The sequence below is a fragment of the Nothobranchius furzeri genome, chromosome 18, assembly GCF_043380555.1.
Source record: "Nothobranchius furzeri strain GRZ-AD chromosome 18, NfurGRZ-RIMD1, whole genome shotgun sequence".
Lineage (NCBI taxonomy): Eukaryota > Metazoa > Chordata > Actinopteri > Cyprinodontiformes > Nothobranchiidae > Nothobranchius > Nothobranchius furzeri.
The window spans coordinates 37,313,945-37,340,232 of NC_091758.1; the positions used below are offsets into that span (position 1 = coordinate 37,313,945).

Sequence of the window (26,288 nt, forward strand, 5' to 3'; positions counted from 1 at the left end):
GTAACTTAAATGTTTTTGTATTTTTTATTCAGTTCAATCATTTTACCTGTGCCGTTTCCCAGGTTCCATCTTCAGTTTTCATGAGAGCTGCCAAGGTGTCAATCGTAGTGATGTTCCAGTTAGAGATGTCAGAATGTGTTGCCACACGAGACACCGAACCAAGTAGCTGGACTTGCTGTTCAGAGACTCCAGATGGGTATGCCTGGAAGTACACAACATGTAACAATGCACCTAAGTACTGAACTGGAACTAAAATCCCAAGTACATAAACAATATTGGGCATATTTGTCAAATCCAGATTGATTAAACAACTTCCATGTCAGTATAAACCCTGACTTTGTTTATCCAGTTCTTTGGAGTATGGCTCTCAGGTCATCAAACACATTTTGTTGCCAAATATCCCCTCCTTACCTTGTTGAGTTTCTTCAGAATAATCTTCTGGAAGTCATTGTCATCCACTTTGGAGCAGATGGTAAAGAGGTTTTCTTTCAGAGCAGGAATGTCCAGGCAGAGGTCAAACTGAGTCAGATCGTAGCCAAATGGGAAGGCGGGGTCGCTAACAGTCACCTGGGTGATGCTGCCTGCTGTGCAGACTTTAAAAATATGAAACAGCTTGTGAGAGCACTGTAAAGGCCAAGACCGAAGAAAATAGCTCTTTTTTTCTTTGGTACAATTTCACAAGACAACAATTTTCCAGATGAAATTATTGTACATAGATTTTTAATAGAATTTCCTTGAAAGCCATTGTATGTTAGAGCATTTACACACTGCTTGAGCTTAATGTTAAGTTAGCGAGTTCTTTATATGTGCCATTCTCCCAAGCATGTACTGACAGATCGTTTTTATTAGTTTGACTTGGCGTCAGAATGTCTGTTATAAAACATCTTAATTGATAAAAATTGTCCCAATTCAGTTTGACAACTGGGATGACTCAAGTGCATGTAGTCGAATTGAAAGAGTTTACCTTCTGCTGGTGGTGTTGCAGGACTGATCTGCTTAAACAGATTCTCGAGCTTTGTCTTCTGAGTGTTTTCTTTCCTTAGTTTTGCCACAAAGCCCTTGAGGAACTGCATTCTTATTGTCTGCAAAAGAAAAAATAAAGAAAAATTAACTAGTTATAGGAAAATGATTTTTCATCCAAAGAGACAAAAGTAAGTTTCTTTAGTTTGAGAGATGTCAGTTTATTATCATTAAACCAAAAACCTATGAAGAAAGAAAGGATAAAAGGAAGACATACAGTTGTGAATGTGCTCCAGATGTTTATTGTGAAGTACAGAGGAAGAATCCCAAGGTCTTCTAGTGTTTGCTGGTTCCAGGTGGCAACAGTTCTAATGATTCAAGGCACAGTCATAAGAAATTTGGACCAACACTTTGCTAAAACAAAACAGGGCATCAATTTGAAACATTTGGTTTCGTACCCGTATTGGGTTTCCCCAGATAGCAACAGAGTCTCCATAGCAGCTACTTGGTTTTCAGAAAGGTCCGTGCAGGCTTTGAGGTTTTCCAGGATCGAAGGATCAGAGTTCTGGATGTAAGAACTGTTCAGAGTGCAGACCATGTTCCCCAAAACGTCCAAATGGTCTCTGCTCAAGCTCAACCCAGTTATACCCTATAGAGGTGAAAACAAGTTGTTTTTGCGCAACTTTTTCATGCAATTAATATTTCATTCTAACAAGGACATTCACTCAGCATTCAGTAGTTTCAGAAATATTCTTGGAAATAATTAACAGCAAGTGTTGATAAATTGATGATTTTGATAGGCTGTCTATCCAATTGGACTGCTTCCAAGAAACCTCCCCTTGGAGATTGTCATGAGCCATAAGAGATGCCTTTCACTTTGATTATTTTTTCTTATTTGGTACTCACCAAGCAGGTCCTGGCTTCACTAAACAGCTGTTGTCCCTTATTCAAAAGGCTGGAAGCCACAGAAAAATCTGCAGCTCCAAGTGCAGAAAAGTAGGACCTACAGTTGCTTTCCTGGACATCCTGGATTCTGTTAAAATGCATTGAAAAAAGTGAGAAAATCAGAACGCTAGTGTTCACTCTTTAAATCAGAAGCACCTTGGATTCGGTACACTCTTACCTGAAGTATAGAAGCATGTCTGAAGGATAATCTATGAAGTTCTGATCGAGGTCTTCTTCAATCAGGTTGTACATGCAGGTCAGCTGTAGGTCATGTGACAATAAACAATGTTATACAAGTGAAATGAAAACACAGATATTTATAAACCGGGGGATAGTTATAACTCCAATGCCTGAGGCTTATGGTCCTTTGATACCCAGTGTGGTCTGACATTTTATTCATTTATTTGCTAAAAAAAAGGAGTAGGACAGAAACTAATGCAAACAAAAAGGAAGAATGTTATCATATTTTTTCACATAAAACCTATTAGAGCTAGAAAGGCCCAAAGGTTATTGTGACCTATGGATGGAGGCAACACGTTAAGCCAAGCTAACTTTATTTGTAAAATCTTTTTAAACAGCCAATGCTAAGCAAAGAGCTAGGCACAAAGGCATAACAAATATGGCAGGATGTACTCTGCTTAGGAATGTCCATCCAGGCAATTAACAAAAAAATATGTTCAGTTGCAGCTACAATGTGGGCTCTGTAGGATGTAAGATGGCTGAGCTCTTAACTTTGCCTGTTTTATCTGGCTGTTGGTTGGTCTTGTGGAGAGGTCCTATCAATGTCAGTTCAGCACAGAGAGGAGTTCAGACATTTTGTGTTTTATGTGAACCAGAGTCTTTATGAAAAAACTAAATTAGGCTGTCAGCAAATGTCGGCAAAATGGTTTATCAAATAAAAGTGGAATTTACCTGTGGCTCTGTCAGTTCCACCTTGCTCCTTCCGGTCCTCGGCCTACAAGCACGAATTAGCTGCTTGATTTTAGTTTTTGGCACTTTCTGGACTGATGTGCATGTGAACCCTTGCAGCACAGATGTAGAGAGCCTAACAGGAAAGCCAAATAATTAATTATTGGCTTAGGTAAAAACGGAAACCAAAAACAAACAATTTCCATAAGAATTTGTTGCAAGACTAGTTCACTTACTGCTCAGTGTCAAAATCACTTTCAACCAAAGTCCCAAGGAACATAGTGGCCTGAAAATTAAGGCGAAATAAACGTTCTTAGCCAAAGTGTAGTTCAAATTTAAGTGAAACATGGTATCAGCATCACGCTCTAATTTATTCTTCATGTACAGTAACAGCAGAGTACTTACTTGATCTTTTGTCCACGACTTTTTGTTTATCACACTGATGTTTGGACTCCCCTCAGAAAACACCAGCTGGGACGGTGGGATCTTAGTTGCTAAGGCATCTGGGACATTCTGCACCACTTCAGTTAGTCTTGTGTCCACAGAAATGATCTGCAGAGTAGTCAAATTCATGTCATTGCTATTCTTCTGCTAAAAGGAGTTGAGGCTGTTATCAAAGTAATCATGTTCTCATGTTGGATTCAGATTTTTTGTCCTATTTTTTTTTTTCTATTATAACAGGCACACTTTATACCTTTGTGACAAATGTCTCCTGGAGAAGCTCTGGAGCTTGTAGCATGCTGGAAACAAAAGCTGGGTTCCTGGAGGCGTGGAGAAGTTCAGAAGCTGGGATTTTCTCCAGCAAAGCTGAGGGTACCCCAACAACAAGAGTGCCGAGCGACTCCAGAACAGCTGCGCTGTTGATCTGTCAATTCCATTTTAATCCATTAGAACCTTTCCTTTAAACTGCAAACTATTGGTGCGTTCCTTCATTTACTGACACATTTCTAAATACACATTTCATTAGTCAAGTTAGACCCTGCTTCACAGCTTCTACCTGGTAGCCTGAGGAGGTTATGCTTTGGATTATGATGTTGGCCTGGTCCTGGCCCCAGGTTGTCACTGAACCCAAAGTGGACAACGAGGAAATCAGCACCGTTGGAGGTACTGAAGTGATCTGAGTGTTGCTCAGGCCTGAAGCAGCTCCCCCAAGTGTAACAAAGATTTCCTCTGTGATGGTCTTGATGTTGGATGCCAAAACAGCAAATGCCTATGAAGTACAATTTAAAAGCATTGTGAAAATTGCTGATTACACATCTATGGCAGAGCAATCACTTTTCTTAGCAAAGAGTTAGCAAGGAGGTTTGTGGATGCTTCAGTGTCAGGAGAGTATCACTTCCAAAGTTAATGGAGCCAATCGCTGAGCAGAACTTTTATACTCAGGTGAAGTTCTGTGTAGGAACACTTTGAGGCAAGTACCTGAGGGTCCTCGATTCCATTGCAAAATTCATTCCTCATGTCCAGGATGGCCATGGTGTTAGCTTCATTTAGAGACATATACACAGCACTCGGGATATCAGTTGAGCACAACAAAACACCCGAAAGCCTAGATGGAGAAAGACACATTTATCTTTATGCATATTCATTTTTCTACGTAGTTTTGACAGAAGATGTGTCTTTGGTTCAGTTGTCATAGCAGTATTTGTATTTGTATTTGTATCCAGCGCTGGGTACTTACTTGAACAGGCTGAAGCTTGGGTTGACTGTAAACAGCTGAGTGATGTAGTAATTTCTTACATCTACAGCAAGTGTCGAGTTGTTGAAAAGCTCCAGATTAGCTTGGTCTTCCCAAAACACCTCAGCCTTTATACACAAGTGCATAGTAAAACAAGAGGTAAGCACCAACACGTTTCACCACGTTAAGGGTCGTGGTTTTGTGAAAATAACTGATAAAACCAAGGGCAAAATAAGGTAAGAATTAAATTGTGTCAATGTACCTTGCACTTTGCTTAACAGAGTATTTGAAATGAATTTATAACCAGTTTCTTTGAAGCCTTGTAACAAACAATTGAACATCATTGGCTACAAGGATACTCTATCATTGATTAGAAAAAAAAATTGATTTCTGCTGCCCCTTGTGTCAGCTCTTGGAAGGATTATGGTTTGAGGGATGTCTGAACAGTTTTGCAAATAGATTTGAAACTGGGAAGTGACTTGTTAACTTTTGTCCTGTGTTGGAGTATAAACTTTCAAAAGTGTTATATTAAAGATGATGTGAACACAAACCTGGGATGTGGAGATAAAGCTGGTGAGGTCATTCAGAGTGATAAATTTCACAAAGCTTCCAATATAGTTGAAAAACCAGGAGGTAGAGTTGAGTTCTGGGTCGCTGGGATTGTAGCATCTGGCTCCAGAGCCTGTGGAGAAAGAAATGGCTATTTAGCATCATCAGTAAAAGGGTTTCTTCTTTTATATTTTATAGCCATAATCATGTCTGATGACAACATAATTTGTCACACATCTATCCAACATTGCACTAATAATAATAAAAACATATATATATCATACCAGTGCTCAAGTAGCTCCTTATGGTGTTGTACACATCCTCCGGTCCAAATTCTGTACTGTTGTATGTGAAATTGTTTCCCATATAAAACACCCTATTGAAAGAAAAAGATCATGTAAACTGAGTTACACCTTCAATCCTTCTGTTTAATTTGATCACTCTGTGAAGAGAAAGACTCACAGTTTTTGGAAGGCCTGACATGAGGCGCTCTGCACTTCGATGGGGCTGATGAGGTTCCTTGTGAGGAATCTCAGGTAGTTCTTCAACAGTACATCAAACCACAAATTCACCTCAGATGTCACGTTGCTACTCAGAGCCATTTTCCAAACACAAGGGAGGATCATCTTCTTCATCTCATCAGAAACAACTTCCTAAAGGGGTCGTAGAAACAAAACACACCATCAACTGACATAGATCATCATGTGTAAGAAACTCAATGAGATGTGGATAATTGTATATTTGTCTTCATTTCTTTAGCTGAGATACATACAGTTTGTAGGAAGGCAACAGTGTAGCTGTAGTTGCTGTACATGGCACAGAAAGCTGAAATGGTGACATCGGACATGGTAGAAGCAGGTGTTGAATCGGTTCCAGGGCTAGTTGTAGAATCTGGTGATGCTGTTCCAGAAGCACTAGTTGCAGTGTTGTCTGTTGCGGGTTGTGCAGTTGTAGGGTATGTCCTGCTGTTGATGAGGCCCACACCCAGTGTGTCCAACTCTGACTGAGTCTGCATGTTCACCCAGGTCTGAATCACAGTATCGTTCTCAAACAACTTCAGATCTTGAAGCTGGTCACCCATGAGGCCTTGGACATTGGTCACAGTCAAAGTCTGTGTGTTCAAAGGGAAATGAAATTAATCATAGACTTGTTCTAGATTTTTTTTACAATTAACGACATTTCAAAAATATGGTCACAATTGATTTAAGTCCAACACAGATCCATAGGATTGTGAGTGCAACTTTGGGCTTTATGATAAACTATGAACATAAAAAGTCCAAGAGAAGCACAGTGTACCTTCTTACTATGTCACTCAAGTGTATTTCACAGAGGCCACCTAAAACTCATTTCCATTTACTGCAGCTACAGTATTGTTGCCAGCCAGTTTTTACTGTGACAGTGCCGTCCTTTTTACACATGTATACTTACAGTTATCACATTAATATCCAGACTCCTGAAAATATTGATGTCCATGCTGATGTTCTGTGTTGATAATGCAACAATGTCACTCAACGGCGCACCACCTATCATCATCATAGAAAAAAAAATTTAATTAGGAAAACAGTTGATTTCCTTATAGCTAGAAATACAAGAGCAATGTTTTCTTACCTAAGTAGCTCTTAATAACATTGTAAAAGTCAGTGGAGTGGGCACGATAAGAGCTGAATGAGGTGCTGCTGATGTCATACAGGATTCTCTTCTGCTCAGCCGAACATGTAGCCACATTCAGAAAGTTGGCATCACTGACAAAATAAACAAACAAAGTGTCCCTCACTGTTACATCATAGTATTTCAGAAAGGATTTTCGGACCTGTACGGAGCTGTTTCAAGATGCAGAGCCATGCCTTTTCAAGGTTTCTATGGCAGAATGTTGTGAGCTGGGGTGCTTTAGCCACTTTGACTAAACTATAGACAAGGTCAGCCATGTGGAGGGAGCTCAAAGTAGAGCACCTGCACCCCATCAGAAGGAGTGAGTTGCAGTAGGCCATGCATCCAATTGGACTGCTTCCAAGAAACCTCCCCTTGGAGAGTGTCATGAGCCAATGGGGAGAGACCTCGGAGCAGAGCCAGAACTTTCTGGCAGGATTTTATATTGTATCTGGTTTGGAAGTACCTTGGGACCTCTCAGGAGGAATTGGAAAAGGTTACTAGGCAGTGGGATGTCTGGGTTTCCCTCCTACACCAGTTACTTTGCAACCAAACTTGGATTTATAAAAGAAAATATTGAATGTATACATGCTGGCACCAACCTGATACTGTTTGCTGTGATGGTGGTCAGTGTACTGAGGTCCAATGAACATACGTTGGAGCCAATAATGTTCAGCTCAGTGCTACCCAGGGAGTTTCCAGATGTTTGCAGGTATTTAGTGATGATTTCTTTGCTCTAAACATGAAACACATCAAGTAACTAAATTATTCTTTGCTCTAAACATGAAACACATCAAGTAACTAAATTATACACATGCACAAGTAGGAGTAACTTAAATGTTTTTGTATTTTTTATTCAGTTCAATCATTTTACCTGTGCCGTTTCCCAGGTTCCATCTTCAGTTTTCATAAGAGCTGCCAAGGTGTCAATCGTAGTGATGTTCCAGTTAGAGATGTCAGAATGTGTTGCCACACGAGACACCGAACCAAGTAGCTGGACTTGCTGTTCAGAGACTCCAGATGGGTATGCCTGGAAGTACACAACATGTAACAATGCACCTAAGTACTGAACTGGAACTAAAATCCCAAGTACATAAACAATATTGGGCATATTTGTCAAATCCAGATTGATTAAACAACTTCCATGTCAGTATAAACCCTGACTTTGTTTATCCAGTTCTTTGGAGTATGGCTCTCAGGTCATCAAACACATTTTGTTGCCAAATATCCCCTCCTTACCTTGTTGAGTTTCTTCAGAATAATCTTCTGGAAGTCATTGTCATCCACTTTGGAGCAGATGGTAAAGAGGTTTTCTTTCAGAGCAGGAATGTCCAGGCAGAGGTCAAACTGAGTCAGATCGTAGCCAAATGGGAAGGCGGGGTCGCTAACAGTCACCTGGGTGATGCTGCCTGCTGTGCAGACTTTAAAAATATGAAACAGCTTGTGAGAGCACTGTAAAGGCCAAGACCGAAGAAAATAGCTCTTTTTTTCTTTGGTACAATTTCACAAGACAACAATTTTCCAGATGAAATTATTGTACATAGATTTTTAATAGAATTTCCTTGAAAGCCATTGTATGTTAGAGCATTTACACACTGCTTGAGCTTAATGTTAAGTTAGCGAGTTCTTTATATGTGCCATTCTCCCAAGCATGTACTGACAGATCGTTTTTATTAGTTTGACTTGGCGTCAGAATGTCTGTTATAAAACATCTTAATTGATAAAAATTGTCCCAATTCAGTTTGACAACTGGGATGACTCAAGTGCATGTAGTCGAATTGAAAGAGTTTACCTTCTGCTGGTGGTGTTGCAGGACTGATCTGCTTAAACAGATTCTCGAGCTTTGTCTTCTGAGTGTTTTCTTTCCTTAGTTTTGCCACAAAGCCCTTGAGGAACTGCATTCTTATTGTCTGCAAAAGAAAAAATAAAGAAAAATTAACTAGTTATAGGAAAATGATTTTTCATCCAAAGAGACAAAAGTAAGTTTCTTTAGTTTGAGAGATGTCAGTTTATTATCATTAAACCAAAAACCTATGAAGAAAGAAAGGATAAAAGGAAGACATACAGTTGTGAATGTGCTCCAGATGTTTATTGTGAAGTACAGAGGAAGAATCCCAAGGTCTTCTAGTGTTTGCTGGTTCCAGGTGGCAACAGTTCTAATGATTCAAGGCACAGTCATAAGAAATTTGGACCAACACTTTGCTAAAACAAAACAGGGCATCAATTTGAAACATTTGGTTTCGTACCCGTATTGGGTTTCCCCAGATAGCAACAGAGTCTCCATAGCAGCTACTTGGTTTTCAGAAAGGTCCGTGCAGGCTTTGAGGTTTTCCAGGATCGAAGGATCAGAGTTCTGGATGTAAGAACTGTTCAGAGTGCAGACCATGTTCCCCAAAACGTCCAAATGGTCTCTGCTCAAGCTCAACCCAGTTATACCCTATAGAGGTGAAAACAAGTTGTTTTTGCGCAACTTTTTCATGCAATTAATATTTCATTCTAACAAGGACATTCACTCAGCATTCAGTAGTTTCAGAAATATTCTTGGAAATAATTAACAGCAAGTGTTGATAAATTGATGATTTTGATAGGCTGTCTATCCAATTGGACTGCTTCCAAGAAACCTCCCCTTGGAGATTGTCATGAGCCATAAGAGATGCCTTTCACTTTGATTATTTTTTCTTATTTGGTACTCACCAAGCAGGTCCTGGCTTCACTAAACAGCTGTTGTCCCTTATTCAAAAGGCTGGAAGCCACAGAAAAATCTGCAGCTCCAAGTGCAGAAAAGTAGGACCTACAGTTGCTTTCCTGGACATCCTGGATTCTGTTAAAATGCATTGAAAAAAGTGAGAAAATCAGAACGCTAGTGTTCACTCTTTAAATCAGAAGCACCTTGGATTCGGTACACACTTACCTGAAGTATAGAAGCATGTCTGAAGGATAATCTATGAAGTTCTGATCGAGGTCTTCTTCAATCAGGTTGTACATGCAGGTCAGCTGTAGGTCATGTGACAATAAACAATGTTATACAAGTGAAATGAAAACACAGATATTTATAAACCGGGGGATAGTTATAACTCCAATGCCTGAGGCTTATGGTCCTTTGATACCCAGTGTGGTCTGACATTTTATTCATTTATTTGCTAAAAAAAAGGAGTAGGACAGAAACTAATGCAAACAAAAAGGAAGAATGTTATCATATTTTTTCACGTAAAACCTATTAGAGCTAGAAAGGCCCAAAGGTTATTGTGACCTATGGATGGAGGCAACACGTTAAGCCAAGCTAACTTTATTTGTAAAATCTTTTTAAACAGCCAATGCTAAGCAAAGAGCTAGGCACAAAGGCATAACAAATATGGCAGGATGTACTCTGCTTAGGAATGTCCATCCAGGCAATTAACAAAAAAATATGTTCAGTTGCAGCTACAATGTGGGCTCTGTAGGATGTAAGATGGCTGAGCTCTTAACTTTGCCTGTTTTATCTGGCTGTTGGTTGGTCTTGTGGAGAGGTCCTATCAATGTCAGTTCAGCACAGAGAGGAGTTCAGACATTTTGTGTTTTATGTGAACCAGAGTCTTTATGAAAAAACTAAATTAGGCTGTCAGCAAATGTCGGCAAAATGGTTTATCAAATAAAAGTGGAATTTACCTGTGGCTCTGTCAGTTCCACCTTGCTCCTTCCGGTCCTCGGCCTACAAGCACGAATTAGCTGCTTGATTTTAGTTTTTGGCACTTTCTGGACTGATGTGCATGTGAACCCTTGCAGCACAGATGTAGAGAGCCTAACAGGAAAGCCAAATAATTAATTATTGGCTTAGGTAAAAACGGAAACCAAAAACAAACAATTTCCATAAGAATTTGTTGCAAGACTAGTTCACTTACTGCTCAGTGTCAAAATCACTTTCAACCAAAGTCCCAAGGAACATAGTGGCCTGAAAATTAAGGCGAAATAAACGTTCTTAGCCAAAGTGTAGTTCAAATTTAAGTGAAACATGGTATCAGCATCACGCTCTAATTTATTCTTCATGTACAGTAACAGCAGAGTACTTACTTGATCTTTTGTCCACGACTTTTTGTTTATCACACTGATGTTTGGACTCCCCTCAGAAAACACCAGCTGGGACGGTGGGATCTTAGTTGCTAAGGCATCTGGGACATTCTGCACCACTTCAGTTAGTCTTGTGTCCACAGAAATGATCTGCAGAGTAGTCAAATTCATGTCATTGCTATTCTTCTGCTAAAAGGAGTTGAGGCTGTTATCAAAGTAATCATGTTCTCATGTTGGATTCAGATTTTTTGTCCTATTTTTTTTTCTATTATAACAGGCACACTTTATACCTTTGTGACAAATGTCTCCTGGAGAAGCTCTGGAGCTTGTAGCATGCTGGAAACAAAAGCTGGGTTCCTGGAGGCGTGGAGAAGTTCAGAAGCTGGGATTTTCTCCAGCAAAGCTGAGGGTACCCCAACAACAAGAGTGCCGAGCGACTCCAGAACAGCTGCACTGTTGATCTGTCAATTCCATTTTCATCCATTAGAACCTTATCCTTTAAAGTGCAAACTATTGGTGCGTTCCTTCATTTACTGACACATTTCTAAATACACATTTCATTAGTCAAGTTAGACCCTGCTTCACAGCTTCTACCTGGTAGCCTGAGGAGGTTATGCTTTGGATTATGATGTTGGCCTGGTCCTGGCCCCAGGTTGTCACTGAACCCAAAGTGGACAACGAGGAAATCAGCACCGTTGGAGGTACTGAAGTGATCTGAGTGTTGCTCAGGCCTGAAGCAGCTCCCCCAAGTGTAACAAAGATTTCCTCTGTGATGGTCTTGATGTTGGATGCCAAAACAGCAAATGCCTATGAAGTACAATTTAAAAGCATTGTGAAAATTGCTGATTACACATCTATGGCAGAGCAATCACTTTTCTTAGCAAAGAGTTAGCGAGGAGGTTTGTGGATGCTTCAGTGTCAGGAGACTATCACTTCCAAAGATAATGGAGCCAATCGCTAAGCAGAACTTTTATACTCAGGTGAAGTTCTGTCTAGGAACACTTTGAGGCTAGTACCTGAGGGTCCTCGATTCCATTGCAAAATTCATTCCTCATGTCCAGGATGGCCATGGTGTTAGCTTCATTTAGCGACATATACACAGCACTCGGGATGTCAGTTGAGCACAACAAAACACCCGAAAGCCTAGATGGAGAAAGACACATTTATCTTTATGCATATTCATTTTTCTACGTAGTTTTGACAGAAGATGTGTCTTTGGTTCAGTTGTCATAGCAGTATTTGTATTTGTATTTGTATCCCGCGCTGGGTACTTACTTGAACAGGCTGAAGCTTGGGTTGACTGTAAACAGCTGAGTGATGTAGTAATTTCTTACATCTACAGCAATTGTCGAGTTGTTGAAAAGCTCCAGATTAGCTTGGTCTTCCCAAAACACCTCAGCCTTTATACACAAGTGCATAGTAAAACAAGAGGTAAGCACCAACACGTTTCACCACGTTAATGGTTGTGGTTTTGTGAAAATAACTTATAAAACCAAGGGCAAAATAAGGTAAGAATTAAATTGTGTCAATGTACCTTGCACTTTGCTTAACAGAGTATTTGAAATGAATTTATAACCAGTTTCTTTGAAGCCTTGTAACAAACAATTGAACATCATTGGCTACAAGGATACTCTATATCATTGATTTGAAAGAAAAAAAATAGATTTCTGCTGCTCCTTGTGTCAGCTCTTGGAAGGATTATGGTTTGAGGGATGTTTGAACAGCTTTGCAAATAGATTTGAAACTGGGAAGTGACTTGTTAACTTTTGTCCTGTGTTGGAGTATAAACTTTCAAAAGTGTTATATTAAAGATGATGTGAACACAAACCTGGGATGTGGAGATAAAGCTGGTGAGGTCATTCAGAGTGATAAATTTCACAAAGCTTCCAATATAGTTGAAAAACCAGGAGGTAGAGTTGAGTTCTGGGTCGCTGGGATTGTAGCATCTGGCTCCAGAGCCTGTGGAGAAAGAAATGGCTATTTAGCATAATCAGTAAAAGGGTTTCTTCTTTTATATTTTATAGCCATAATCATGTCTGATGACAACATAATTTGTCACACATCTATCCAACATTGCACTAATAATAATAAAAACATATATATATATCATACCAGTGCTCAAGTAGCTCCTTATGATGTTGTACACATCCTCCGGTCCAAATTCTGTACTGTTGTATGTGAAATTGTTTCCCATATAAAACACCCTATTGAAAGAAAAAGATCATGTAAACTGAGTTACACCTTCAATCCTTCTGTTTAATTTGATCACTCTGTGAAGAGAAAGACTCACAGTTTTTGGAAGGCCTGACATGAGGCGCTCTGCACTTCGATGGGGCTGATGAGGTTCCTTGTGAGGAATCTCAGGTAGTTCTTCAACAGTACATCAAACCACAAATTCACCTCAGATGTCACGTTGCTACTCAGAGCCATTTTCCAAACACAAGGGAGGATCATCTTCTTCATCTCATCAGAAACAACTTCCTAAAGGGGTCGTAGAAACAAAACACACCATCAACTGACATAGATCATCATGTGTAAGAAACTCAATGAGATGTGGATAATTGTATATTTGTCTTCATTTCTTTAGGTGAGATACATACAGTTTGTAGGAAGGCAACAGTGTAGCTGTAGTTGCTGTACATGGCACAGAAAGCTGAAATGGTGACATCGGACATGGTAGAAGCAGGTGTTGAATCGGTTCCAGGGCTAGTTGTAGAATCTGGTGATGCTGTTCCAGAAGCACTAGTTGCAGTGTTGTCTGTTGCGGGTTGTGCAGTTGTAGGGTATGTCCTGCTGTTGATGAGGCCCACACCCAGTGTGTCCAACTCTGACTGAGTCTGCATGTTCACCCAGGTCTGAATCACAGTATCGTTCTCAAACAACTTCAGATCTTGAAGCTGGTCACCCATGAGGCCTTGGACATTGGTCACAGTCAAAGTCTGTGTGTTCAAAGGGAAATGAAATTAATCATAGACTTGTTCTAGATTTTTTTTACAATTAACGACATTTCAAAAATATGGTCACAATTGATTTAAGTCCAACACAGATCCATAGGATTGTGAGTGCAACTTTGGGCTTTATGATAAACTATGAACATAAAAAGTCCAAGAGAAGCACAGTGTACCTTCTTACTATGTCACTCAAGTGTATTTCACAGAGGCCACCTAAAACTCATTTCCATTTACTGCAGCTACAGTATTGTTGCCAGCCAGTTTTTACTGTGACAGTGCCGTCCTTTTTACACATGTATACTTACAGTTATCACATTAATATCCAGACTCCTGAAAATATTGATGTCCATGCTGATGTTCTGTGTTGATAATGCAACAATGTCATTCAACGGCGCACCACCTATCATCATCATAGAAAAAAAAAACATTTAATTAGGAAAACAGTTGATTTCCTTATAGCTAGAAATACAAGAGCAATGTTTTCTTACCTAAGTAGCTCTTAATAACATTGTAAAAGTCAGTGGAGTGGGCACGATAAGAGCTGAATGAGGTGCTGCTGATGTCATACAGGATTCTCTTCTGCTCAGCCGAACATGTAGCCACATTCAGAAAGTTGGCATCACTGACAAAATAAACAAACAAAGTGTCCCTCACTGTTACATCATAGTATTTCAGAAAGGATTTTCGGACCTGTACGGAGCTGTTTCAAGATGCAGAGCCATGCCTTTTCAAGGTTTCTATGGCAGAATGTTGTGAGCTGGGGTGCTTTAGCCACTTTGACTAAACTATAGACAAGGTCAGCCATGTGGAGGGAGCTCAAAGTAGAGCACCTGCACCCCATCAGAAGGAGTGAGTTGCAGTAGGCCATGCATCCAATTGGACTGCTTCCAAGAAACCTCCCCTTGGAGAGTGTCATGAGCCAATGGGGAGAGACCTCGGAGCAGAGCCAGAACTTTCTGGCAGGATTTTATATTGTATCTGGTTTGGAAGTACCTTGGGACCTCTCAGGAGGAATTGGAAAAGGTTACTAGGCAGTGGGATGTCTGGGTTTCCCTCCTACACCAGTTACTTTGCAACCAAACTTGGATTTATAAAAGAAAATATTGAATGTATACATGCTGGCACCAACCTGATACTGTTTGCTGTGATGGTGGTCAGTGTACTGAGGTCCAATGAACATACGTTGGAGCCAATAATGTTCAGCTCAGTGCTACCCAGGGAGTTTCCAGATGTTTGCAGGTATTTAGTGATGATTTCTTTGCTCTAAACATGAAACACATCAAGTAACTAAATTATTCTTTGCTCTAAACATGAAACACATCAAGTAACTAAATTATACACATGCACAAGTAGGAGTAACTTAAATGTTTTTGTATTTTTTTTCAGTTCAATCATTTTACCTGTGCCGTTTCCCAGGTTCCATCTTCAGTTTTCATAAGAGCTGCCAAGGTGTCAATCGTAGTGATGTTCCATTTAGAGATGTCAGAATGTGTTGCCACACGAGACACCGAACCAAGTAGCTGGACTTGCTGTTCAGAGACTCCAGATGGGTATGCCTGGAAGTACACAACATGTAACAATGCACCTAAGTACTGAACTGGAACTAAAATCCCAAGTACATAAACAATATTGGGCATATTTGTCAAATCCAGATTGATTAAACAACTTCCATGTCAGTATAAACCCTGACTTTGTTTATCCAGTTCTTTGGAGTATGGCTCTCAGGTCATCAAACACATTTTGTTGCCAAATATCCCCTCCTTACCTTGTTGAGTTTCTTCAGAATAATCTTCTGGAAGTCATTGTCATCCACTTTGGAGCAGATGGTAAAGAGGTTTTCTTTCAGAGCAGGAATGTCCAGGCAGAGGTCAAACTGAGTCAGATCGTAGCCAAATGGGAAGGCGGGGTCGCTAACAGTCACCTGGGTGATGCTGCCTGCTGTGCAGACTTTAAAAATATGAAACAGCTTGTGAGAGCACTGTAAAGGCCAAGACCGAAGAAAATAGCTCTTTTTTTCTTTGGTACAATTTCACAAGACAACAATTTTCCAGATGAAATTATTGTACATAGATTTTTAATAGAATTTCCTTGAAAGCCATTGTATGTTAGAGCATTTACACACTGCTTGAGCTTAATGTTAAGTTAGCGAGTTCTTTATATGTGCCATTCTCCCAAGCATGTACTGACAGATCGTTTTTATTAGTTTGACTTGGCGTCAGAATGTCTGTTATAAAACATCTTAATTGATAAAAATTGTCCCAATTCAGTTTGACAACTGGGATGACTCAAGTGCATGTAGTCGAATTGAAAGAGTTTACCTTCTGCTGGTGGTGTTGCAGGACTGATCTGCTTAAACAGATTCTCGAGCTTTGTCTTCTGAGTGTTTTCTTTCCTTAGTTTTGCCACAAAGCCCTTGAGGAACTGCATTCTTATTGTCTGCAAAAGAAAAAATAAAGAAAAATTAACTAGTTATAGGAAAATGATTTTTCATCCAAAGAGACAAAAGTAAGTTTCTTTAGTTTGAGAGATGTCAGTTTATTATCATTAAACCAAAAACCTATGAAGAAAGAAAGGATAAAAGGAAGACATACAGTTGTGAATGTGCTCCAGATGTTTATTGTGAAGTACAGAGGAAGAATCCCAAGGTCTTCTAGTGTTTGCTGGTTCCAGGTGGCAACAGTTCTAATGATTCAAGGCACAGTCATAAGAAATTTGGACCAACACTTTGCTAAAACAAAACAGGGCATCAATTTGAAACATTTGGTTTCGTACCCGTATTGGGTTTCCCCAGATAGCAACAGAGTCTCCATAGCAGCTACTTGGTTTTCAGAAAGGTCCGTGCAGGCTTTGAGGTTTTCCAGGATCGAAGGATCAGAGTTCTGGATGTAAGAACTGTTCAGAGTGCAGACCATGTTCCCCAAAACGTCCAAATGGTCTCTGCTCAAGCTCAACCCAGTTATACCCTATAGAGGTGAAAACAAGTTGTTTTTGCGCAACTTTTTCATGCAATTAATATTTCATTCTAACAAGGACATTCACTCAGCATTCAGTAGTTTCAGAAATATTCTTGGAAATAATTAACAGCAAGTGTTGATAAATTGATGATTTTGATAGGCTGTCTATCCAATTGGACTGCTTCCAAGAAACCTCCCCTTGGAGATTGTCATGAGCCATAAGAGATGCCTTTCACTTTGATTATTTTTTCTTATTTGGTACTCACCAAGCAGGTCCTGGCTTCACTAAACAGCTGTTGTCCCTTATTCAAAAGGCTGGAAGCCACAGAAAAATCTGCAGCTCCAAGTGCAGAAAAGTAGGACCTACAGTTGCTTTCCTGGACATCCTGGATTCTGTTAAAATGCATTGAAAAAAGTGAGAAAATCAGAACGCTAGTGTTCACTCTTTAAATCAGAAGCACCTTGGATTCGGTACACACTTACCTGAAGTATAGAAGCATGTCTGAAGGATAATCTATGAAGTTCTGATCGAGGTCTTCTTCAATCAGGTTGTACATGCAGGTCAGCTGTAGGTCATGTGACAATAAACAATGTTATACAAGTGAAATGAAAACACAGATATTTATAAACCGGGGGATAGTTATAACTCCAATGCCTGAGGCTTATGGTCCTTTGATACCCAGTGTGGTCTGACATTTTATTCATTTATTTGCTAAAAAAAGGAGTAGGACAGAAACTAATGCAAACAAAAAGGAAGAATGTTATCATATTTTTTCACGTAAAACCTATTAGAGCTAGAAAGGCCCAAAGGTTATTGTGACCTATGGATGGAGGCAACACGTTAAGCCAAGCTAACTTTATTTGTAAAATCTTTTTAAACAGCCAATGCTAAGCAAAGAGCTAGGCACAAAGGCATAACAAATATGGCAGGATGTACTCTGCTTAGGAATGTCCATCCAGGCAATTAACAAAAAAATATGTTCAGTTGCAGCTACAATGTGGGCTCTGTAGGATGTAAGATGGCTGAGCTCTTAACTTTGCCTGTTTTATCTGGCTGTTGGTTGGTCTTGTGGAGAGGTCCTATCAATGTCAGTTCAGCACAGAGAGGAGTTCAGACATTTTGTGTTTTATGTGAACCAGAGTCTTTATGAAAAAACTAAATTAGGCTGTCAGCAAATGTCGGCAAAATGGTTTATCAAATAAAAGTGGAATTTACCTGTGGCTCTGTCAGTTCCACCTTGCTCCTTCCGGTCCTCGGCCTACAAGCACGAATTAGCTGCTTGATTTTAGTTTTTGGCACTTTCTGGACTGATGTGCATGTGAACCCTTGCAGCACAGATGTAGAGAGCCTAACAGGAAAGCCAAATAATTAATTATTGGCTTAGGTAAAAACGGAAACCAAAAACAAACAATTTCCATAAGAATTTGTTGCAAGACTAGTTCACTTACTGCTCAGTGTCAAAATCACTTTCAACCAAAGTCCCAAGGAACATAGTGGCCTGAAAATTAAGGAGAGATAAACGTTCTTAGCCAAAGTGTAGTTCAAATTTAAGTGAAACATGGTATCAGCATCACGCTCTAATTTATTCTTCATGTACAGTAACAGCAAAGTACTTACTTGATCTTTTGTCCACGACTTTTTGTTTATCACACTGATGTTTGGACTCCCCTCAGAAAACACCAGCTGGGACGGTGGGATCTTAGTTGCTAAGGCATCTGGGACATTCTGCACCACTTCAGTTAGTCTTGTGTCCACAGAAATGATCTGCAGAGTAGTCAAATTCATGTCATTGCTATTCTTCTGCTAAAAGGAGTTGAGGCTGTTATCAAAGTAATCATGTTCTCATGTTGGATTCAGATTTTTTGTCCTATTTTTTTTTCTATTATAACAGGCACACTTTATACCTTTGTGACAAATGTCTCCTGGAGAAGCTCTGGAGCTTGTAGCATGCTGGAAACAAAAGCTGGGTTCCTGGAGGCGTGGAGAAGTTCAGAAGCTGGGATTTTCTCCAGCAAAGCTGAGGGTACCCCAACAACAAGAGTGCCGAGCGACTCCAGAACAGCTGCGCTGTTGATCTGTCAATTCCATTTTAATCCATTAGAACCTTTCCTTTAAACTGCAAACTATTGGTGCGTTCCTTCATTTACTGACACATTTCTAAATACACATTTCATTAGTCAAGTTAGACCCTGCTTCACAGCTTCTACCTGGTAGCCTGAGGAGGTTATGCTTTGGATTATGATGTTGGCCTGGTCCTGGCCCCAGGTTGTCACTGAACCCAAAGTGGACAACGAGGAAATCAGCACCGTTGGAGGTACTGAAGTGATCTGAGTGTTGCTCAGGCCTGAAGCAGCTCCCCCAAGTGTAACAAAGATTTCCTCTGTGATGGTCTTGATGTTGGATGCCAAAACAGCAAATGCCTATGAAGTACAATTTAAAAGCATTGTGAAAATTGCTGATTACACATCTATGGCAGGGCAATCACTTTTCTTAGCAAAGAGTTAGCAAGGAGGTTTGTGGATGCTTCAGTGTCAGGAGAGTATCACTTCCAAAGTTAATGGAGCCAATCGCTGAGCAGAACTTTTATACTCAGGTGAAGTTCTGTGTAGGAACACTTTGAGGCAAGTACCTGAGGGTCCTCGATTCCATTGCAAAATTCATTCCTCATGTCCAGGATGGCCATGGTGTTAGCTTCATTTAGAGACATATACACAGCACTCGGGATATCAGTTGAGCACAACAAAACACCCGAAAGCCTAGATGGAGAAAGACACATTTATCTTTATGCATATTCATTTTTCTACGTAGTTTTGACAGAAGATGTGTCTTTGGTTCAGTTGTCATAGCAGTATTTGTATTTGTATTTGTATCCAGCGCTGGGTACTTACTTGAACAGGCTGAAGCTTGGGTTGACTGTAAACAGCTGAGTGATGTAGTAATTTCTTACATCTACAGCAAGTGTCGAGTTGTTGAAAAGCTCCAGATTAGCTTGGTCTTCCCAAAACACCTCAGCCTTTATACACAAGTGCATAGTAAAACAAGAGGTAAGCACCAACACGTTTCACCACGTTAAGGGTCGTGGTTTTGTGAAAATAACTGATAAAACCAAGGGCAAAATAAGGTAAGAATTAAATTGTGTCAATGTACCTTGCACTTTGCTTAACAGAGTATTTGAAATGATTTTATAACCAGTTTCTTTGAAGCCTTGTAACAAACAATTGAACATCATTGGCTACAAGGATACTCTATCATTGATTAGAAAAAAAAAATTGATTTCTGCTGCCCCTTGTGTCAGCTCTTGGAAGGATTATGGTTTGAGGGATGTCTGAACAGCTTTGCAAATAGATTTGAAACTGGGAAGTGACTTGTTAACTTTTGTCCTGTGTTGGAGTATAAACTTTCAAAAGTGTTATATTAAAGATGATGTGAACACAAACCTGGGATGTGGAGATAAAGCTGGTGAGGTCATTCAGAGTGATAAATTTCACAAAGCTTCCAATATAGTTGAAAAACCAGGAGGTAGAGTTGAGTTCTGGGTCGCTGGGATTGTAGCATCTGGCTCCAGAGCCTGTGGAGAAAGAAATGGCTATTTAGCATCATCAGTAAAAGGGTTTCTTCTTTTATATTTTATAGCCATAATCATGTCTGATGACAACATAATTTGTCACACATCTATCCAACATTGCACTAATAATAATAAAAACATATATATATCATACCAGTGCTCAAGTAGCTCCTTATGGTGTTGTACACATCCTCCGGTCCAAATTCTGTACTGTTGTATGTGAAATTGTTTCCCATATAAAACACCCTATTGAAAGAAAAAGATCATGTAAACTGAGTTACACCTTCAATCCTTCTGTTTAATTTGATCACTCTGTGAAGAGAAAGACTCACAGTTTTTGGAAGGCCTGACATGAGGCGCTCTGCACTTCGATGGGGCTGATGAGGTTCCTTGTGAGGAATCTCAGGTAGTTCTTCAACAGTACATCAAACCACAAATTCACCTCAGATGTCACGTTGCTACTCAGAGCCATTTTCCAAACACAAGGGAGGATCATCTTCTTCATCTCATCAGAAACAACTTCCTAAAGGGGTCGTAGAAACAAAACACACCATCAACTGACATAGATCATCATGTGTAAGAAACTCAATGAGATGTGGATAATTGTATATTTGTCTTCATTTCTTTAGGTGAGATACATACAGTTTGTAGGAAGGCAACAGTGTAGCTGTAGTTGCTGTACATGGCACAGAAAGCTGAAATGGTGACATCGGACATGGTAGAAGCAGGTGTTGAATCGGTTCCAGGGCTAGTTGTAGAATCTGGTGATGCTGTTCCAGAAGCACTAGTTGCAGTGTTGTCTGTTGCGGGTTGTGCAGTTGTAGGGTATGTCCTGCTGTTGATGAGGCCCACACCCAGTGTGTCCAACTCTGACTGAGTCTGCATGTTCACCCAGGTCTGAATCACAGTATCGTTCTCAAACAACTTCAGATCTTGAAGCTGGTCACCCATGAGGCCTTGGACATTGGTCACAGTCAAAGTCTGTGTGTTCAAAGGGAAATGAAATTAATCATAGACTTGTTCTAGATTTTTTTTACAATTAACGACATTTCAAAAATATGGTCACAATTGATTTAAGTCCAACACAGATCCATAGGATTGTGAGTGCAACTTTGGGCTTTATGATAAACTATGAACATAAAAAGTCCAAGAGAAGCACAGTGTACCTTCTTACTATGTCACTCAAGTGTATTTCACAGAGGCCACCTAAAACTCATTTCCATTTACTGCAGCTACAGTACTGTTGCCAGCCAGTTTTTACTGTGACAGTGCCGTCCTTTTTACACATGTATACTTACAGTTATCACATTAATATCCAGACTCCTGAAAATATTGATGTCCATGCTGATGTTCTGTGTTGATAATGCAACAATGTCATTCAACGGCGCACCACCTATCATCATCATAGAAAAAAAAATATTTAATTAGGAAAACAGTTGATTTCCTTATAGCTAGAAATACAAGAGCAATGTTTTCTTACCTAAGTAGCTCTTAATAACATTGTAAAAGTCAGTGGAGTGGGCACGATAAGAGCTGAATGAGGTGCTGCTGATGTCATACAGGATTCTCTTCTGCTCAGCCGAACATGTAGCCACATTCAGAAAGTTGGCATCACTGACAAAATAAACAAACAAAGTGTCCCTCACTGTTACATCATAGTATTTCAGAAAGGATTTTCGGACCTGTACGGAGCTGTTTCAAGATGCAGAGCCATGCCTTTTCAAGGTTTCTATGGCAGAATGTTGTGAGCTGGGGTGCTTTAGCCACTTTGACTAAACTATAGACAAGGTCAGCCATGTGGAGGGAGCTCAAAGTAGAGCACCTGCACCCCATCAGAAGGAGTGAGTTGCAGTAGGCCATGCATCCAATTGGACTGCTTCCAAGAAACCTCCCCTTGGAGAGTGTCATGAGCCAATGGGGAGAGACCTCGGAGCAGAGCCAGAACTTTCTGGCAGGATTTTATATTGTATCTGGTTTGGAAGTACCTTGGGACCTCTCAGGAGGAATTGGAAAAGGTTACTAGGCAGTGGGATGTCTGGGTTTCCCTCCTACACCAGTTACTTTGCAACCAAACTTGGATTTATAAAAGAAAATATTGAATGTATACATGCTGGCACCAACCTGATACTGTTTGCTGTGATGGTGGTCAGTGTACTGAGGTCCAATGAACATACGTTGGAGCCAATAATGTTCAGCTCAGTGCTACCCAGGGAGTTTCCAGATGTTTGCAGGTATTTAGTGATGATTTCTTTGCTCTAAACATGAAACACATCAAGTAACTAAATTATTCTTTGCTCTAAACATAAAACACATCAAGTAACTAAATTATACACATGCACAAGTAGGAGTAACTTAAATGTTTTTGTATTTTTTTTCAGTTCAATCATTTTACCTGTGCCGTTTCCCAGGTTCCATCTTCAGTTTTCATAAGAGCTGCCAAGGTGTCAATCGTAGTGATGTTCCATTTAGAGATGTCAGAATGTGTTGCCACACGAGACACCGAACCAAGTAGCTGGACTTGCTGTTCAGAGACTCCAGATGGGTATGCCTGGAAGTACACAACATGTAACAATGCACCTAAGTACTGAACTGGAACTAAAATCCCAAGTACATAAACAATATTGGGCATATTTGTCAAATCCAGATTGATTAAACAACTTCCATGTCAGTATAAACCCTGACTTTGTTTATCCAGTTCTTTGGAGTATGGCTCTCAGGTCATCAAACACATTTTGTTGCCAAATATCCCCTCCTTACCTTGTTGAGTTTCTTCAGAATAATCTTCTGGAAGTCATTGTCATCCACTTTGGAGCAGATGGTAAAGAGGTTTTCTTTCAGAGCAGGAATGTCCAGGCAGAGGTCAAACTGAGTCAGATCGTAGCCAAATGGGAAGGCGGGGTCGCTAACAGTCACCTGGGTGATGCTGCCTGCTGTGCAGACTTTAAAAATATGAAACAGCTTGTGAGAGCACTGTAAAGGCCAAGACCGAAGAAAATAGCTCTTTTTTTCTTTGGTACAATTTCACAAGACAACAATTTTCCAGATGAAATTATTGTACATAGATTTTTAATAGAATTTCCTTGAAAGCCATTGTATGTTAGAGCATTTACACACTGCTTGAGCTTAATGTTAAGTTAGCGAGTTCTTTATATGTGCCATTCTCCCAAGCATGTACTGACAGATCGTTTTTATTAGTTTGACTTGGCGTCAGAATGTCTGTTATAAAACATCTTAATTGATAAAAATTGTCCCAATTCAGTTTGACAACTGGGATGACTCAAGTGCATGTAGTCGAATTGAAAGAGTTTACCTTCTGCTGGTGGTGTTGCAGGACTGATCTGCTTAAACAGATTCTCGAGCTTTGTCTTCTGAGTGTTTTCTTTCCTTAGTTTTGCCACAAAGCCCTTGAGGAACTGCATTCTTATTGTCTGCAAAAGAAAAAATAAAGAAAAATTAACTAGTTATAGGAAAATGATTTTTCATCCAAAGAGACAAAAGTAAGTTTCTTTAGTTTGAGAGATGTCAGTTTATTATCATTAAACCAAAAACCTATGAAGAAAGAAAGGATAAAAGGAAGACATACAGTTGTGAATGTGCTCCAGATGTTTATTGTGAAGTACAGAGGAAGAATCCCAAGGTCTTCTAGTGTTTGCTGGTTCCAGGTGGCAACAGTTCTAATGATTCAAGGCACAGTCATAAGAAATTTGGACCAACACTTTGCTAAAACAAAACAGGGCATCAATTTGAAACATTTGGTTTCGTACCCGTATTGGGTTTCCCCAGATAGCAACAGAGTCTCCATAGCAGCTACTTGGTTTTCAGAAAGGTCCGTGCAGGCTTTGAGGTTTTCCAGGATCGAAGGATCAGAGTTCTGGATGTAAGAACTGTTCAGAGTGCAGACCATGTTCCCCAAAACGTCCAAATGGTCTCTGCTCAAGCTCAACCCAGTTATACCCTATAGAGGTGAAAACAAGTTGTTTTTGCGCAACTTTTTCATGCAATTAATATTTCATTCTAACAAGGACATTCACTCAGCATTCAGTAGTTTCAGAAATATTCTTGGAAATAATTAACAGCAAGTGTTGATAAATTGATGATTTTGATAGGCTGTCTATCCAATTGGACTGCTTCCAAGAAACCTCCCCTTGGAGATTGTCATGAGCCATAAGAGATGCCTTTCACTTTGATTATTTTTTCTTATTTGGTACTCACCAAGCAGGTCCTGGCTTCACTAAACAGCTGTTGTCCCTTATTCAAAAGGCTGGAAGCCACAGAAAAATCTGCAGCTCCAAGTGCAGAAAAGTAGGACCTACAGTTGCTTTCCTGGACATCCTGGATTCTGTTAAAATGCATTGAAAAAAGTGAGAAAATCAGAACGCTAGTGTTCACTCTTTAAATCAGAAGCACCTTGGATTCGGTACACACTTACCTGAAGTATAGAAGCATGTCTGAAGGATAATCTATGAAGTTCTGATCGAGGTCTTCTTCAATCAGGTTGTACATGCAGGTCAGCTGTAGGTCATGTGACAATAAACAATGTTATACAAGTGAAATGAAAACACAGATATTTATAAACCGGGGGATAGTTATAACTCCAATGCCTGAGGCTTATGGTCCTTTGATACCCAGTGTGGTCTGACATTTTATTCATTTATTTGCTAAAAAAAGGAGTAGGACAGAAACTAATGCAAACAAAAAGGAAGAATGTTATCATATTTTTTCACGTAAAACCTATTAGAGCTAGAAAGGCCCAAAGGTTATTGTGACCTATGGATGGAGGCAACACGTTAAGCCAAGCTAACTTTATTTGTAAAATCTTTTTAAACAGCCAATGCTAAGCAAAGAGCTAGGCACAAAGGCATAACAAATATGGCAGGATGTACTCTGCTTAGGAATGTCCATCCAGGCAATTAACAAAAAAATATGTTCAGTTGCAGCTACAATGTGGGCTCTGTAGGATGTAAGATGGCTGAGCTCTTAACTTTGCCTGTTTTATCTGGCTGTTGGTTGGTCTTGTGGAGAGGTCCTATCAATGTCAGTTCAGCACAGAGAGGAGTTCAGACATTTTGTGTTTTATGTGAACCAGAGTCTTTATGAAAAAACTAAATTAGGCTGTCAGCAAATGTCGGCAAAATGGTTTATCAAATAAAAGTGGAATTTACCTGTGGCTCTGTCAGTTCCACCTTGCTCCTTCCGGTCCTCGGCCTACAAGCACGAATTAGCTGCTTGATTTTAGTTTTTGGCACTTTCTGGACTGATGTGCATGTGAACCCTTGCAGCACAGATGTAGAGAGCCTAACAGGAAAGCCAAATAATTAATTATTGGCTTAGGTAAAAACGGAAACCAAAAACAAACAATTTCCATAAGAATTTGTTGCAAGACTAGTTCACTTACTGCTCAGTGTCAAAATCACTTTCAACCAAAGTCCCAAGGAACATAGTGGCCTGAAAATTAAGGAGAGATAAACGTTCTTAGCCAAAGTGTAGTTCAAATTTAAGTGAAACATGGTATCAGCATCACGCTCTAATTTATTCTTCATGTACAGTAACAGCAGAGTACTTACTTGATCTTTTGTCCACGACTTTTTGTTTATCACACTGATGTTTGGACTCCCCTCAGAAAACACCAGCTGGGACGGTGGGATCTTAGTTGCTAAGGCATCTGGGACATTCTGCACCACTTCAGTTAGTCTTGTGTCCACAGAAATGATCTGCAGAGTAGTCAAATTCATGTCATTGCTATTCTTCTGCTAAAAGGAGTTGAGGCTGTTATCAAAGTAATCATGTTCTCATGTTGGATTCAGATTTTTTGTCCTATTTTTTTTTTTCTATTATAACAGGCACACTTTATACCTTTGTGACAAATGTCTCCTGGAGAAGCTCTGGAGCTTGTAGCATGCTGGAAACAAAAGCTGGGTTCCCGGAGGCGTGGAGAAGTTCAGAAGCTGGGATTTTCTCCAGCAAAGCTGAGGGTACCCCAACAACAAGAGTGCCGAGCGACTCCAGAACAGCTGCACTGTTGATCTGTCAATTCCATTTTCATCCATTAGAACCTTATCCTTTAAAGTGCAAACTATTGGTGCGTTCC

General features: G+C 39.9%; 1 protein-coding gene across 1 annotated transcript; it reads right to left on the reverse strand.

Annotated features, from left to right (window-relative positions):
* Window positions 1-14: 14 nt before the first annotated feature.
* On the reverse strand, window positions 15-26,226 carry LOC139063843 (uncharacterized). The gene is made up of 74 exons (XM_070546742.1): window positions 26,054-26,226; window positions 25,765-25,911; window positions 25,596-25,645; window positions 25,363-25,495; window positions 24,630-24,712; window positions 24,413-24,539; window positions 23,965-24,155; window positions 23,784-23,874; window positions 23,511-23,628; window positions 22,958-23,139; window positions 22,593-22,748; window positions 22,322-22,455; window positions 21,681-21,814; window positions 21,499-21,593; window positions 20,843-21,181; window positions 20,533-20,723; window positions 20,355-20,446; window positions 20,073-20,203; window positions 19,524-19,648; window positions 19,265-19,391; window positions 18,843-19,055; window positions 18,540-18,710; window positions 18,253-18,399; window positions 18,084-18,133; window positions 17,851-17,983; window positions 17,118-17,200; window positions 16,901-17,027; window positions 16,453-16,643; window positions 16,272-16,362; window positions 15,999-16,116; window positions 15,446-15,627; window positions 15,081-15,236; window positions 14,810-14,943; window positions 14,169-14,302; window positions 13,986-14,080; window positions 13,330-13,668; window positions 13,020-13,210; window positions 12,842-12,933; window positions 12,558-12,688; window positions 12,005-12,129; window positions 11,746-11,872; window positions 11,324-11,536; window positions 11,020-11,190; window positions 10,733-10,879; window positions 10,564-10,613; window positions 10,331-10,463; window positions 9,597-9,679; window positions 9,380-9,506; window positions 8,932-9,122; window positions 8,751-8,841; window positions 8,478-8,595; window positions 7,925-8,106; window positions 7,560-7,715; window positions 7,288-7,421; window positions 6,647-6,780; window positions 6,467-6,561; window positions 5,811-6,149; window positions 5,501-5,691; window positions 5,323-5,414; window positions 5,041-5,171; window positions 4,493-4,617; window positions 4,234-4,360; window positions 3,812-4,024; window positions 3,509-3,679; window positions 3,220-3,366; window positions 3,051-3,100; window positions 2,818-2,950; window positions 2,084-2,166; window positions 1,867-1,993; window positions 1,419-1,609; window positions 1,238-1,328; window positions 965-1,082; window positions 412-593; window positions 15-202 (listed from the first exon to the last, which is right to left on the reverse strand). The coding sequence occupies exons 1-74, from the start codon at window positions 26,096-26,098 to the stop codon at window positions 38-40; spliced, it is 10,422 nt and encodes a 3,473-aa protein (XP_070402843.1). The 5' UTR covers window positions 26,099-26,226; the 3' UTR covers window positions 15-37.
* Window positions 26,227-26,288: the final 62 nt, after the last annotated feature.